This window comes from Engystomops pustulosus, chromosome 1 (genome assembly GCF_040894005.1).
Source record: "Engystomops pustulosus chromosome 1, aEngPut4.maternal, whole genome shotgun sequence".
NCBI lineage: Eukaryota > Metazoa > Chordata > Amphibia > Anura > Leptodactylidae > Engystomops > Engystomops pustulosus.
The window spans coordinates 117,912,716-117,928,429 of NC_092411.1; the positions used below are offsets into that span (position 1 = coordinate 117,912,716).

The 15,714-nt window shown below is 50.9% G+C and overlaps 1 protein-coding gene across 1 annotated transcript in view; it reads left to right on the plus strand.

The window, feature by feature from the left end:
- The window catches only part of PTAR1 (protein prenyltransferase alpha subunit repeat containing 1), a 36,587-nt gene extending 30,437 nt beyond the window's left edge, over nucleotides 1-6,150 (plus strand). Inside the window, exon 7 of the mRNA XM_072151134.1 lies at nucleotides 4,143-6,150. Within this exon, the coding sequence (XP_072007235.1) occupies nucleotides 4,143-4,500 (358 nt within the window). The 3' untranslated portion in view covers nucleotides 4,501-6,150. The remainder of the gene's footprint in view (nucleotides 1-4,142) is intronic.
- Nucleotides 6,151-15,714: the final 9,564 nt, after the last annotated feature.

Below are 15,714 nucleotides of genomic sequence, written 5' to 3' on the forward strand. Positions count from 1 at the left end.
GTGGGGGGGAGGGAGCGGAACGTGCTGTGTGCGGTGGGGGGAGGGAGCGGAACGTGCTGTGTGCGGTGGGGGGGAGGGAGCGGAACGTGCTGTGTGCGGTGGGGGGAGGGAGCGGAACGTGCTGTGTGCGGTGGGGGGGAGGGAGCGGAACGTGCTGTGTGCGGTGGGGGGAGGGAGCGGAACGTGCTGTGTGCGGTGGGGGGGAGGGAGCGGAACGTGCTGTGTGCGGTGGGGGGGAGGGAGCGGAACGTGCTGTGTGCGGTGGGGGGGAGGGAGCGGAACGTGCTGTGTGCGGTGGGGGGGGAGGGAGCGGAACGTGCTGTGTGCGGTGGGGGGGAGGGAGCGGAACGTGCTGTGTGCGGTGGGGGGGAGGGAGCGGAACGTGCTGTGTGCGGTGGGGGGAGGGAGCGGAACGTGCTGTGTGCGGTGGGGGGGAGGGAGCGGAACGTGCTGTGTGCGGTGGGGGGGAGGGAGCGGAACGTGCTGTGTGCGGTGGGGGGAGGGAGCGGAACGTGCTGTGTGCGGTGGGGGGGAGGGAGCGGAACGTGCTGTGTGCGGTGGGGGGGAGGGAGCGGAACGTGCTGTGTGCGGTGGGGGGAGGGAGCGGAACGTGCTGTGTGCGGTGGGGGGAGGGAGCGGAACGTGCTGTGTGCGGTGGGGGGGAGGGAGCGGAACGTGCTGTGTGCGGTGGGGGGGAGGGAGCGGAACGTGCTGTGTGCGGTGGGGGGAGGGAGCGGAACGTGCTGTGTGCGGTGGGGGGGAGGGAGCGGAACGTGCTGTGTGCGGTGGGGGGGAGGGAGCGGACGTGCTGTGTGCGGTGGGGGGGAAGGAGCCTGTGTGCGTGGGGGGAGGGAGCGGAAACGTGCTGTGTGCGGTGGGGGGAGGGAGCGGAACGTGCTGTGTGCGGTGGGGGGGAGGGAGCGGACGTGCTGTGTGCCGGTGGGGGGGAGGGAGCGGAACGTGCTGTGTGCGGGGGGGGGAGGAGCGGAACGTGCTGTGTGCGGTGGGGGGAGGGAGCGGAACGTGCTGTGTGCGTGGGGGGAGGGAGCGGAACGTGCTGTGTGCGGTGGGGGGAGGGAGCGGAACGTGCTGTGTGCGGTGGGGGGAGGGAGCGGAACGTGCTGTGTGCGGTGGGGGGAGGGAGCGGAACGTGCTGTGTGCGGTGGGGGGGAGGGAGCGGAACGTGCTGTGTGCGGTGGGGGGGAGGGAGCGGAACGTGCTGTGTGCGGTGGGGGGGAGGGAGCGGAACGTTGCTGTGTGCGTGGGGGGGAGGGAGCGGAACGTGCTGTGTGCGGTGGGGGGAGGGAGCGGAACGTGCTGTGTGCGGTGGGGGGGAGGGAGCGGAACGTGCTGTGTGCGGTGGGGGGGAGGGAGCGGAACGTGCTGTGTGCGGTGGGGGGGAGGGAGCGGAACGTGCTGTGTGCGGTGGGGGGGAGGGAGCGGAACGTGCTGTGTGCGGTGGGGGGAGGGAGCGGAACGTGCTGTGTGCGGTGGGGGGGAGGGAGCGGAACGTGCTGTGTGCGGTGGGGGGAGGGAGCGGAACGTGCTGTGTGCGGTGGGGGGGAGGGAGCGGAACGTGCTGTGTGCGGTGGGGGGGAGGGAGCGGAACGTGCTGTGTGCGGTGGGGGGGAGGGAGCGGAACGTGCTGTGTGCGGTGGGGGGAGGGAGCAGGAACGTGCTGGTGCGGTGGGGGGGAGGGAGCGGAACGTGCTGTGTGCGGTGGGGGGGAGGGAGCGGAACGTGCTGTGTGCGGTGGGGGGAGGGAGGGGAACGTGCTGTGTGCGGTGGGGGGGAGGGAGCGGAACGTGCTGTGTGCGGTGGGGGGGAGGGAGCGAACGTGCTGTGTGCGGTGGGGGGGAGGGAGCGGAACGTGCTGTGTGCGGTGGGGGGGAGGGAGCGGAACGTGCTGTGTGCGGTGGGGGGGAGGGAGCGGAACGTGCTGTGTGCGGTGGGGGGGAGGGAGCGGAACGTGCTGTGTGCGGGGGTGGGGGGGAGGGAGCGGAACGTGCTGTGTGCGGTGGGGGGGAGGGAGCGGAACGTGCTGTGTGCGGTGGGGGGGAGGGAGCGGAACGTGCTGTGTGCGGTGGGGGGAGGGAGCGGAACGTGCTGTGTGCGGTGGGGGGGAGGGAGCGGAACGTGCTGTGTGCGGTGGGGGGGAGGGAGCGGAACGTGCTGTGTGCGGTGGGGGGGAGGGAGCGAACGTGCTGTGTGCGGTGGGGGGGAGGGAGCGGAACGTGCTGTGTGCGGTGGGGGGGAGGGAGCGGAACGTGCTGTGTGCGGTGGGGGGAGGGAGCGGAACGTGCTGTGTGCGGTGGGGGGGAGGGAGCGGAACGTGCTGTGTGCGGTGGGGGGGGAGGGAGCGGAACGTGCTGTGTGCGGTGGGGGGGAGGGAGCGGAACGTGCTGTGTGCGGTGGGGGGGAGGGAGCGGAACGTGCTGTGTGCGGTGGGGGGGAGGGAGCGGAACGTGCTGTGTGCGGTGGGGGGGGAGGGAGCGGAACGTGCTGTGTGCGGTGGGGGGGAGGGAGCGGAACGTGCTGTGTGCGGTGTGTGGGGGGGAGGGAGCGGAACGTGCTGTGTGCGGTGGGGGGGAGGGAGCGGAACGTGCTGTGTGCGGTGGGGGGAGGGAGCGGAACGTGCTGTGTGCGGTGGGGGGGAGGGAGCGGAACGTGCTGTGTGCGGTGGGGGGAGGGAGCGGAACGTGCTGTGTGCGGTGGGGGGGAGGGTGCGGAACGTGCTGTGTGCGGTGGGGGGGAGGGTTGGAGGGAGCGGAACGTGCTGGATGCCGGTGGGGGGGAGGGTTGGAGGGAGGGAACGTGCTGGATGCCGGTGGGGGGGAGGGTTGGAGGGAGCGGAACGTGCTGGATGCCGGTGGGGGGGAGGGTTGGAGGGAGCGGAACGTGCGGTGGGGGGGAGGGTTGGAGGCAGCGGAACGTGCGGTGGGGGGGAGGGTTGGAGGCAGCGGAACGTGCGGTGGGGGGGAGGGTTGGAGGCAGCGGAACGTGCGGTGGGGGGAGGGTTGGAGGCAGCGGAACGTGCGGTGGGGGGAGGGGTTGGAGGCAGCGGAACGTGCGGTGGGGGGAGGGTTGGAGGCAGCGGAACGTGCGGTGGGGGGGGAGGGTTGGAGGCAGCGGAACGTGCGGTGGGGGGAGGGTTGGAGGCAGCGGAACGTGCGGTGGGGGGGAGGGTTGGAGGCAGCGGAACGTGCGGTGGGGGGAGGGTTGGAGGCAGCGGAACGTGCGGTGGGGGGGAGGGTTGGAGGCAGCGGAACGTGCGGTGGGGGGGAGGGTGGGGGGAGCGGAACGTGCTGTGTGTTTTGGTGGGAGCGGAACGTGCTGTGTGCGGTGGGGGGGGGGTTGGAGGCAGCGGAACGTGCTGGGTGCCGGTGGAGGGGAGGGTTGGAGGCAGCGGAACGTGCTGGGTGGAGGGGAGGGTTGGAGGCAGCGGAACGTGCTGGGTGCCGGTGGAGGGGAGGGTTGGAGGCAGCGGAACGTGCTGGGTGGAGGGGAGGGTTGGAGGCAGCGGAACGTGCTGGGTGGAGGGGAGGGTTGGAGGCAGCGGAACGTGCTGGGTGCCGGTGGAGGGGAGGGTTGGAGGCAGCGGCACGTGCTGGGTGCCGGTGGAGGGGAGGGTTGGAGGCAGCGGCACGTGCTGGGTGCCGGTGGAGGGGAGGGTTGGAGGCAGCGGAACGTGCTGGGTGCCGGTGGAGGGGAGGGTTGGAGGCAGCGGAACGTGCTGGGTGCCGGTGGAGGGGAGGGTTGGAGGCAGCGGAACGTGCTGGGTGCCGGTGGGGGGGAGGGAGGGAGCGGAACGTGCTGGGTGCCGGTGGGGGGGGAGGGAGGGAGCGGAACGTGCTGTGCGCCGTAGTAGGAAGTGCTTACTGCAGCAGTGCTGAGGAAGTAAGGGTAGACCGTGTAACAGCCTGTAAAGCCAGATCACAGGCTCATTGGCATAATTTGGAAAGTTGATATCAGAAGGAATAAGGCCATGAATAACAAATATAAGACTTTTTTTTTCAGCATCTGGATCCATGAATTAGTGCATATAGTTTATTATGCTTTATTTTGCTGGTAGATTTCTTTTAATGAAATGGTTGGAATTAAATATACATTTAACATGTTTTTTTTCTTTATAATTTCTCCAGGCGCCATGTCCTCGGCTTGGTTCACCAACTGCACATCGAGCAATCTCACGTGGAGCCCCCACAGGTCACATGTGTGGACACAGCTGCTGTTAGCACGGGAAGTGAATTGCAGCATCTCTGCACTGATTTTCTGGCTTACCACACAAACACTATGGAAATCGATGGCGTATGCGAAGCAAGCAAGCAGAGCTATACCCAAGAAACGAAACGACTAAAACGTGCTCCTGTCCAAGACTCTCTTGTGTACGAATCCGAGCTCAGGTTCATTAGTTGCATTTTGTCCAGCTGCAGAAATGCTGAGCAGTCCAGGTTTGCTGCTTCATACAGAAAATGGCTGCTGTCATTGCTAGGTCACTAACCCTGCTCTCTGCATTATGTATGGATTACTTATGGTGCAATATTATCTTTAGCTGTAACATGTCTTGGTTCCAAAGCCTTCGAACCACGTTCCTCAAGACTGCAGCAAGATTCAGTTTAATTTATTTTTTCCTCATCTTTCCATCTTCAGTTTTTTTTCTTCCATTTTTCTTCAATACACAAGGATGGAATGAGAAGACACTACGGCGGTCACTGGACTTCTCAATGTTCTGCCATACTCAATTCAAACTGTTACATGAAACTATATTGATTTTAGTTAAAGCTAGGGGCGTTGGGGATTGTAAGGGGGTTACTTAACAAAATTTAGGTAACAAGTTACAACTTAATCTTTTGATTTTATAACTGGAGGGGCTTGGATGAAGTATTCAGTCCTCCGCGACATCACTGTGCTGTAACTTTATTTTGCTAAAATAAAGACAAAATGCAGACAATAGATGAACAAGGCATCTTGAACAATGACCGATATTAAGAAGCTTCGGGTAGAGACGGTGTGCTGCAGGACTTCAGCACAATAATTAACGTGGCTTGGCTGCCATGGGAGCTTAGTTCAACTAACTTCTCGAAAGACACGAAAATGAAGATGGTGAACATGAATTTTTGCATGTTGTGGTTTCTTTTTAGCTTACCAGGTGACCTACATGAGCTTACATTTTGTAATTTACTTAACTACTTTTAACTTGAAGTCAAGCAATGTGCATAGTCACATTGGCAACATTTATATAACGAAGGCTGCATTCGTAGCCGGGCATAGCACTGCTCGCCCCCTCCCCTCTACAAATATAATAAAGCCGCACAGTCGTTCTTAGGGTCATAGATGGAGCATGCTCTATCTTTTTTTTTTTTTTTTTGTGGCTACAGCTCGGATCGGTGACGGCTCGTTGTGCTCACCGTACTGAGCCTGGGGTGCCATAGACATCCCCCATAGAGTCGTACGAATGCAGCCTAAATCATAGGTGTCTTGTTGTTTTTCATTGCTATCTCTCCCATATAAAAAGTGTACAGAACTCTGCTACATCAGCATATGGAACCTCTCCAGATGAAATCTGAGCTATGGGTGTAATTTCCTCATCCACTGAAACACTGTCAACTGCTTCCGGTTGTATGTCCTTGTGCTTACAGGGTGGCGAACAAGGGATCATCTCAAGGACAGGCTGTCACCCCACCACCTATCAAGGATTGTCCATCAATACTAAATCCTAGCCAACCCCTTTTTAAGGGTTTGTTTTACACACATGAATACACAAACCTTTACTGATTGTTTCCAGTCCTTTTTTCATTGTATTCATTTACACATAGTCTGAAATGGTGGAAGACAAGCTGTGGCTTTCCAGCTGTCTTGAAGATGCAACACCCAGCAGGCCGTGCAAGCTATTTCAAGGGTTGCAATATTACAACAGCTGGAAAGCTATAGGGTGCCATTCTCTCACTGCTCAGAACCAGTAATATAGTGAAATTTTGGAACTCTCTTAATTCAACTGGGATTGGTGTGGATCATTTCCTAATTTCATTTGTTAAGTAAAGAGGGACACTTGCCAGAAGAGAATCCAATGTTTCATATTTGGCACAATGCTAACTTGCTCTCCTATATCTGTAAGCTGGTTTAATAAAAACTGTTTCTTTATACATTAAATCCATAGACCTCTACATGTGTGACTTGTAGATATGTGTATTTCAGTCTCAGTTTTTTTTTTTAAATGAAATGTATTTTTAGTACATTTTACTGACTTTTCTGTTTTATTTTCAGTCTTTTTATATGTAATAATTATTGCTGTATCTTTCAATTTTTAGTCTGGACATCCCTTAAACCACACAATGGATATGATAACAATAGAAGATAATACATATATAGAAAACACAGTCAATGGGGGAGATTTATCATACACTGGCACTTTGTGCACCGGCACACAATGAAGTCCCGCCTTGTATATCAGGGGGCCTGATGTAGAATTGCATTATAGCCAGCGTACATTCATGCTTGAACACTTACTAACTGTAGCAAGTGAAGTCTGCCACTGTCCATACCCACTTGGAGATTGCATTAATTAATAATTCCATTATATAGCGCTCACAGATTACCCGGCGCTGCACAGAGTTTGCCAAATTAGTCCCTCTCCCCATGGGGCTCACAATATAATCAACCTGCTAGTATGTTTTGGAGTGTGGGTGGAAACCGGAGGACCCAAGGGAAACCCACGCAAACAGAGAACATACAAACTTTTTGCAGATGTTGACTTGGGTGGGACTTGAACCCAGGACCCCAGCAACTGCAAGGCTGTAGTGCAAACCACTGATGCCTGACCCTCTTAGATTACTGCCCTTCCTCCTGATCTTTGATGATTTTTTTCCCCCCCAAAGTTAAAATAAAAAGTACTATATCTACAGTTTTCAAGGGTCAGAGACATTGCTATAATCCCTCTTGGCTTTGGTACACCCAGGATTAAAGGATATACAGTGTATAGATGGATGTAGAAATTAAGGGAAAATGCTTACCAATAGTCGAATATACAAGCCAAACGGGAGATCGGTATTCCCTGAGTAACATCACCTTATGTTGCGACTTTAGACTATGTAGTCAGAGAAGTATGTTTTGTAGCTGAGGCTGTTGTGATAAGTAGAATAGGGTAAAATCTTGCCCCCTGGGACTAAGGAGACTGTCCCTAATACACCCTAGGTGATTAAAAGCCCTAGAATACCCTATATGTTGCAGCCCTAATCAGCTGCCACCCCGACAGGATCCAGGATGAGAAATGGGGGCTATTTAAAATATGCTATAAAAAGCAAGTATTTAAAAATGGCTATTTCAGGAGTCAATCATCATTCCCTAGTGTTGGCAAAGTACAACAGGTCGGTGCAGGGGTTGCCATATGCAGCTACTCCTACACCAACCATATCTGGCTTGTATGTGGCTAAGTCGACGGGACTATAAAAAGGGCGTGATCATTAAGACCAGCTTATCCTGGTAGTAGGGCCTGTCCTCACCCCTCCCTCTCCATAGGGAGCCGTGTAGCCGGGCTGTAAGTACAGGGAAAAATGGAGCATGCTGTATCTTTTTTTCCAGTGATGGCCGTGCAATGCAACTTCTTTCAGATAGCATATGGGTGCCATACATTTGTGTGCATGGGCCCTTGTGGGCATGGGGTCTAATTTGACATCAGCTGAGTTTGTTTTGTCTCAAGAAGGAGTTATGGCTGTGTACCAGAAATGTTCTGCTTAAGGTTCCTGCAGATAAACTTGCACCGAGATATATTGGTCCTTATAATATTGTGGAGTTTATTCAGTCAATGGCATGCAGGAGGTCACAGCAGGAATCACAGAATCACAAGGGTAACAACTGGGAAACTTTCTCTAGGGCACTAGGCGCAAAGATTCAGCGGGGTATGCAGGAAAGGGTACTATTAATTAAGGGGGGCGGCCGGCGCCAATCAGTGGTGCACTGGCCTTTAATAGTGAAGAAGGCTTAGTGCAGGTTGATGCAAAAAGGAGAGTTGCCGCGGCTGTGCTGGGGGAGACAGGGGTGCACGAGCACCCGTGACAGTACTCCCTCCTGGGGTTCCCCCTCTTCTTGGTCTGGAGGAGATAATGCAGAAGACCATGATCCAGGATCTTGTCCTCGGGCTCCAAAGACCTCTCCTCCGGCCCAAACCCCTTCCAGTCAATGAGAAAGAACTTGTGTATCCCACCTTCCATATCTCTCTTCTGAAGCCAGTCGTCCTCAACCGCTTTCCCCGACAAGTACCCCCTCCTGCTCTTGAGGCTGATTCCATCAATGTCTTTGAGGTAAAAGAGGTCCTGGATATGAAGTCGGTCAGAGGGATGTACAAGGTTTTGTGGGCTCCTCCACTTCCTGTGCCCATAACAAGTCATCATGCCTCAAACGTACAGGTCTACTTTTGCCATTGCAGATACCCCAGTTGACCATGGACTCACATTGCCATGGACTTTGTTACGGATCTTCCGCCACCTTTCGGTAGTACCGTCATCTGGGTGGTTACAGACCTGTTTTCAAAGATGTCCCACTTTATTCTTCTGCCTGGTCTGCAGTCTTCTCTTGCCAGCTTGTTCTACCTCCTCATCTTCCCACTTCATGATCTCCTCTGCATATTGTGTCGGACCGGGGATCCAGTTTGTTTCTCAGTTCTGGTGTTCCCACTGCAGCCAACCCTAAGTAAAGCCGGATTTCTCCTCTACGTAGCATCTGCCGTCTAATGGACGGAACAACTGGTCCATCCTGTTACTTTGGGCAGAATTTTCCTACAATTGAAAGGAATTGGACTCTGCCTCTGCTCCCTTTTTAATGAAAACATCCACAACCACCTCTCCCTCTGTGAATGTTCCTGCCGTGAAAGAATTGGTCCGAGATCTCAAATCCCAAGGTGACAAGAAACGCAGGCCTCTTCCAGTCTTCTCTGCGGGTGATAGAGCGTGGCTGTCTTCTAGATACATCCAGCTGAAAATTCTCAGCTACAAACTTGGTCCTTTGATTCTTTGGTCCATTCTCTGTGGCTTATAACCTTTGTCTTCCTCCCACTGAGAAACAAACTGGATCCCCGGTCCGACACAATATGCAGAGGAGATCATGAAGTGGGAAGATGAGGAGGTAGAACAAGCTGGCAAGAGAAGACTGCAGACCAGGCAGAAGAATAAAGTGGGACATCTTTGAAAACAGGTCTGTAACCACCCAGATGACGGTACTACCGAAAGGTGGCGGAAGATCCGTAACAAAGTCCATGGCAATGTGAGTCCATGGTCAACTGGGGTATCTGCAATGGCAAAAGTAGACCTGTACGTTTGAGGCATGATGACTTGTTATGGGCACAGGAAGTGGAGGAGCCCACAAAACCTTGTACATCCTTAACCAGATCCGACCACCAGTAGAAACGAGATATGAGAGCAACAGATCTCTGCACCTCAGGGTGCCCAGCCACACTAGAGTAATATCCCCAAGTTAGTATCCTCTTCCGAAGAGCTGGTCGGACATAGGTCTTGCCAGGAAGAAGCTGCCATAGATCCACAGGAGCAGTGAGAACCAGCCATTCAGGTGGAACAATATGATGAGGAGCAGGTCCTTCCACAATGACATTAGAGGCAAGAGAGAGGACATCAGCCTTAACACTCTTCTCAGCAAGATGGAAATGTATCAGGAAATTGAAGCGGGAGAAGAACAGGGACCGACAAGCCTGTCATGTATTGAAACACTGAGCAGTCTGGAGATGCAGGAGGTTTTTCTGATTAGTAAAGATACTGACTAGATGACGAGCTCCTTCCAGAAGTTAATGCCATTCTTCCAAAGCAAGCTTTATCACCAGAAGCTCCCGATTTCTGCGGCTGAAAAGGTTTTAGAGAGAAAGCCGCACATGAGCATTTGACCTTTAGGCCCTTTCTGGGTGAGAACAGCTCTAGCACCAATTGAGGAGACGTTAACCTCTAACCGGAATGGTTTCTGAGCATCAGAGGCGTGAGAACGGGAGCAGAGGCAAAGGCAGACCTCAGCTTGGAGAAAGCTTCTTTAACCACTGGAGGCCAGAGTTTAGGATTAGCGTTCTTCTTGGTTAGCGCCACAATGGGAGAAGCGAGGGAGAAGTGTGGTATGAACTGCCGGTAGTATTTAGTGAAGCCCAGGAATCATTAGAGAGCACAAAGTCCTACTGGGCGTGGCCACTGAAGTACAGCAGACAACTTGGCAGGATCCATCTGTAGTCCCTTGTCAGAGATGATGTATCCGAGGAAAGGAAGACTCTTTTGGTAAAATTGCAACTTTTCGAATTTGGTATATAGGCGATTGGCCCTTAGGCACCTGAGAACTTGACGTACATGGGCCTGTTGGGACTCAAGGTCCGTGGAGAACACCAGGATATCGTCTGGATAGACAACACAGGTATAAAGTAAGTCTCTGAAAATGTCGATGGCAACTCTTGGAACACTTCTGGTGCATTACATTGTCCAAAGGGCAAAACAAGGTACTCAAAGTGCCGTCTTGAGTATTGAAGGCGGTCTTACATTCAGCACTTTCACGGATACGGATGAGATTATATGATCCCCGCAGATCCAGCTTGGTGAAAACCTTGGCACCGCGTAGACGATCAAAAAGTTACATAATCAGAGGGTGTGGGTAGTGGTTCTTCACCGTCACTTTATTAAGGCTGTGCTAGTCAATGCATGGACAGAGAGAGCTATCCTTCTTGGCCACATAGAAGAATCCAGCACTGGCAGCCGAAGTGGACTTCAACTATAAACCCCTTCTGTAGATTCTCCTTCACATAGGCCGACATAGCCACGGTTTTGGGTAAATATAGTGGATACACTCGACCCCGTGGTGGAGATGTGCCTGGCATCAAGTCTGTAGGGCAGTCATAGAGCCGGTGTGGCAGCAGAGTCTCTGCTTGCTTCTCCGAGAAAACGTCTGCAAAGTCCATGCATGAAGCAGGGAGACCCACCAGTGACTTGGTGGACACCTGAGAAACCATGGTGGATACGGGATGAGGTGCCAAAAAACAGCGACACTGGCATTCCAGTCCCCAGCGAAGAACTTCACCGGCACGCCAGTTGAGCACAGAAGCATGTCATTGCAACCACGGGAGACACAGTACAACAGAAGATGTGGATTGGGGTAGGACATAGAACAACAGTCTGGCAAGCAGCTTCTCTAGCCGAACCACAGGGAGATAATGCTGGGGGACCTGGGCAGCATCCACAAAATTTCCTGCAGAGCGGGAATCCAGGAAGGCTGAAACTTGAAACTGGTCACTAGTTCCAAAGCTGAGGGCAACTGGGACATTCAGGCATGGAGAAGCTTTGTTCTCACAAAGAACCCCAGAACCCTAAGTGCGTGCGTTTTCCGAACTCTGGGGAGGGACTGGACAAGTCTCAAGAAAGTGCTCCGAGCTGGCACAATAGAGGCAGAGGTTCTCCTGTCTTCGTCTGGAGCGCTCTTGAGATGACAGATGAGCTCTAACCCCCTGCATAGACTCCTCTGGAGCAGACACGGAGGAAGGCAGCGGTGGTCTTTGGAAGACTGGAGCCAAGTGGGTCCTGGGCTGGGTTTGTTCAAGCTGCTGTTCCTCCAAGCGCTCTGAGAACTGGATGTCAATCTGAGTGGCCAGGGAGATGAGACCACTCAGAGAAGATGGCATGTTTCATGCAGAAAGGGCGTTTTTGATCTGTCCTGAAAGTCCTTTTTTTAAAGGACCGAGGTCGCTTCATTCCAGGCTAGTTCAGAAGCTAAGGTACGGAACTAAACTGCACCGTCAGACTTCACAGATACCTCATTGTAATATGTTCACATGAATAAATCATCACAAAATTACTAAAGCTGAAATGCATTGAAAATCCAATGAAAACATAATTTTTTTACATAAAACTCACAGAGTGGAGGTCTACACACTAGAAATTCCATGAAAATTCAAAATTTCCACTAAAATATGTACAAATCAAGTCTGCTTAACTAAAGAAAGTGTAATTTCCAAAAAAACAGTAAGATGCGAAAAGCTCACACATACCCCACAATTGTAAATTCACCAAAATATGGAGAAAAGGGAACATTAAATCCACAGAGTACTGAGCTTCTCACAAATACAGTATTGTATACTGCCTTACACAGCCGTAACCCAAATACAACACTATGGGGATCATTTAATAAGGATCGCGGAGCGCACTTTCATCAGACTGTGCGCCTTTTTCAGGGATTACATGGCTTGCACAGGTATTTAACAAGTGCTTGTGCATGGATTTTTTGGTGCAGCTGTGCTGGCTTCCATGCAACACAATTTAGGGGGCATGCCGTCAGACGATCCGACTGATTCGAACTGAGTGCAAGATTTGACTTTCAAATTGTGTCGCAAGCCCAAGCACTTACATGCACTGCTAAAAAGATGGTGAACTCTGTCAGACCTGAAGGGGGAAGCAACACATGCACAGGATATTGGGCGCACGATCTTAAGAAATCGCGGACAACGAACTTTTGATGAACTACGGGGATGGGGTAAATAAATGTGCCCTTAGATATTTATACACCAAGCTAATGAGATAAAAAAAAGGTCATTTTTAGATGGGTGTAATATGTGTACCATTGTATTAGAAGCGCAATAACCTTCCGTGGTTCATAAGAATTTGAGAACACCATAACATAGGTATAAATAATGGAGGATGGTGTGAAATAAAAACTTTATTCAGGAATGTGTGTGTGTGTTTTTTTGTGTTACGTATAACTTTTTGGACATGTTTGCGGGTTGATATATAGTCACATTAGGCGAAGAGTATCGAATGTTCATTGTTTCGTTCAATTGACCTAAAAAAAAGATCACTCAATATAAAACAATAAGAGAGCAAGATTGTTCTGGGTAGGAGAGGGTACAAAACTTAAAGGGAACCTGTCACCAGGAGAGACATTTTTAGCACTCCCCCAGTCCCCACAGAGCATAGAACATACACTGTCAAAGTATTTTTGTATAAAAAATTGGTTTTACAGAAACAAAGATATGTTATATTGTACCTTTCATTAGCATCTGCTGTGTGACTAGGCAGTTGCCAATTAGGAGGGGCTGGAAAGGAGCAGTTCCCCCCCACCCTTGGGAAACATGTGACCTTTTTAAATATATGAATAACTCCCATCACTCGGGATTGGCTGTAGAGGAGCAGGGGGCGTCGCTAAGCCCAGTGATGGGTGTTTTCATATATTTGAAAAGGTCACACGGAGCAGCTGTTCCCCAAGGGTGGGGGGGGACTGCTCCTTTCCAGACCCTCCTAATTGGCAACTGCCTAGTCACACAGCAGATGCTAATGAAAGGTACAATATAACATATCTTTTTTTCTGTAAAACCAATTTTTTATACAAAAACACTTTGGCAGTGAATGTACTGTGCTCTGTGGGGACTGGGGGAGTGCTAAAAATGGCTCTTCTGGTGACAGGTTCCCTTTAAACATTAGTTGATGTTATCCCTTATCAAAATTTTGCAACAGATCAAGTCAATATTTACTTTATCTGTGAGGTGTGAGCAGCTTCTCTCTGCATCCTCCTCCAAATTATCCCCTGCTGCCTGCCATCTAAGAAGGTGGAGGGGAGGTACCCTTATAAGGGCTATAACTTTGGATCCATGGCACCTAGAATCTACTCTTTCATATAAATTTATGTTTCTAGGTGCCAGTGAACCGGAGATATTAAATGTTAAACTGTTGTTAGAAGTGATTGTTATATATAAAAATTGCACCTGAAATTTTCAATTCAAACAGGAAATTTCTCTAATTCCCTGACACCTCCTGAAGTAAAAATAAGTGAGATAATAATCTTTATTTATATAACGCCATCAAGTTCTGTAGCGCTTTACAGATTCTGGGGAACATATATAAGACATTACAGAGTAATGACAGTCAAACGAAACAATATGAATGAATGAGATTCTAGGTGCCACAGATCTGAAGTTATAGCCCTCTGAAAACAGGATGTATTTCATGCATCCTTTGCCAAACAGATTCCACCCTCTGTGGATGTATGAGATCAATGATTGGCTGCAGTAGTGACCTGCACCGCAACATACATCATATGACAAGCAGAAGCTTCAAAAATACATCTGGCATTGGAATGGAAAAAACATGTAAGTTGTTTTTACTATATTATTTATTTTGACATAAAATGCCAAAAGCCAGCATCAACATTTTATTACAGACAGCAACATTTTTTTCTACTTAACCTTTATCAAGCAATAACAAAACAGTGAGCACTAATTAAAGCCAACAGGATGTGACATCATAAAACAATCTCCGTGGGTGTGAACCAATTATTATCAGAGATAAAAGCCAAAGGCAATGATTAACTGTGTGTAAATATATGTGAGTGTATCTCATAAATAAAATAGACCAGTATAATTTCAAAGTCCAAATAAAGAATACAGTAATGTTCTTACATGTACAAATAGGTGGCAACATGTAGATAGAGATGTTACATGTCCAGTGCTTCAATGTACAGCTATTACGGTAAATGAAAAGGCACATGGATGCCAGCTCACCCCTCCTGTGAAGTGTCGACTCTGTCACGGACCACCCCTCTGCTGGGGCAAACAATCATGGAAACGAAAGAAGTATACGGTCCAGCCAGTCTCCAAACACCAGGTATCTTTATTCAAAGTTGCATCATAGGATAAAATCCACTCAGACAGATGGTCACAAAGGCCTACGCGTTTCAGGCAGACAACCTGCCCTTAGTCATGGCTAACATACACTGTTTAAAATCCACATATATATAGTGATACAGACAATCAAATAATCAAATGTAACGCCCCCACAGGTGGAGCTTCATCACATCCGGTGCCGCCCCTAGAGCAAACAACAGTTGTGCCGGAACATATATAACATGACATGAACAATGATAATAGTTAACATCAGCAATACCCAAGTGGCACAACATTAGTGGCATTAATAAAGCGTAAATTCGCCCCATACATTGTGTGCAGAATCAATTATTTGCCGTTCGGCTCGGTCATGTGATGCGTGTCAGCTGACACATATGAATCACATGGTCTACAGTCACGTGACCAGCCGACGGTTACATAGCAACAGACAACTACATCGGGTTCCGGACATCGGGGTGGCATATCTTGTAAGAGTGACATCACAATGGAGCTCAGAGAGATCTCCCGTCGACATCGCAGCGGAGGCCCACAGAGAACCGCACGAAGACGAAAGGCCCGGGCAGCCACCATGAGGGACCACGCGGCGTGGCCGAGAAGACTCCCCCGCATCATGTTACAAGTCTATAATAAATGAAACAAAATTGTAAGTGAGGTAAAAACAATAAGTATGCAAAATAAGATAAAAAACCGTGGCAAGGGCCAACGACATGCATAACAGCATTAGGTATAAATGGGAGCAGAGAAACGTAAAAAACTGTCAGTACATAGCAAAGAGAGAGGTAGCCGGGGCTAATAATGATACATTAATTCCCTCTTAATATTCAAACCTTGAGGGGAAGACGTACTCAAGGTAAAAATCCAATACGCCTCCCTATTAGCCAGGCGGGCTCCAATGTTGCCCCCCTGATATTGTTGTGAACCTTCTCTATTGCATATGCACTCAGTGTGTGGGTGTCTCCGTTGTGTACCTTGACAAAATGTTGTGATGCTCCAGATAGATTACGGCCTGTGGGGTTCAGGATGTCATGTAAATGTTCTGAAAATCTGACTTTAAATTACGGGTGGTATGCCCT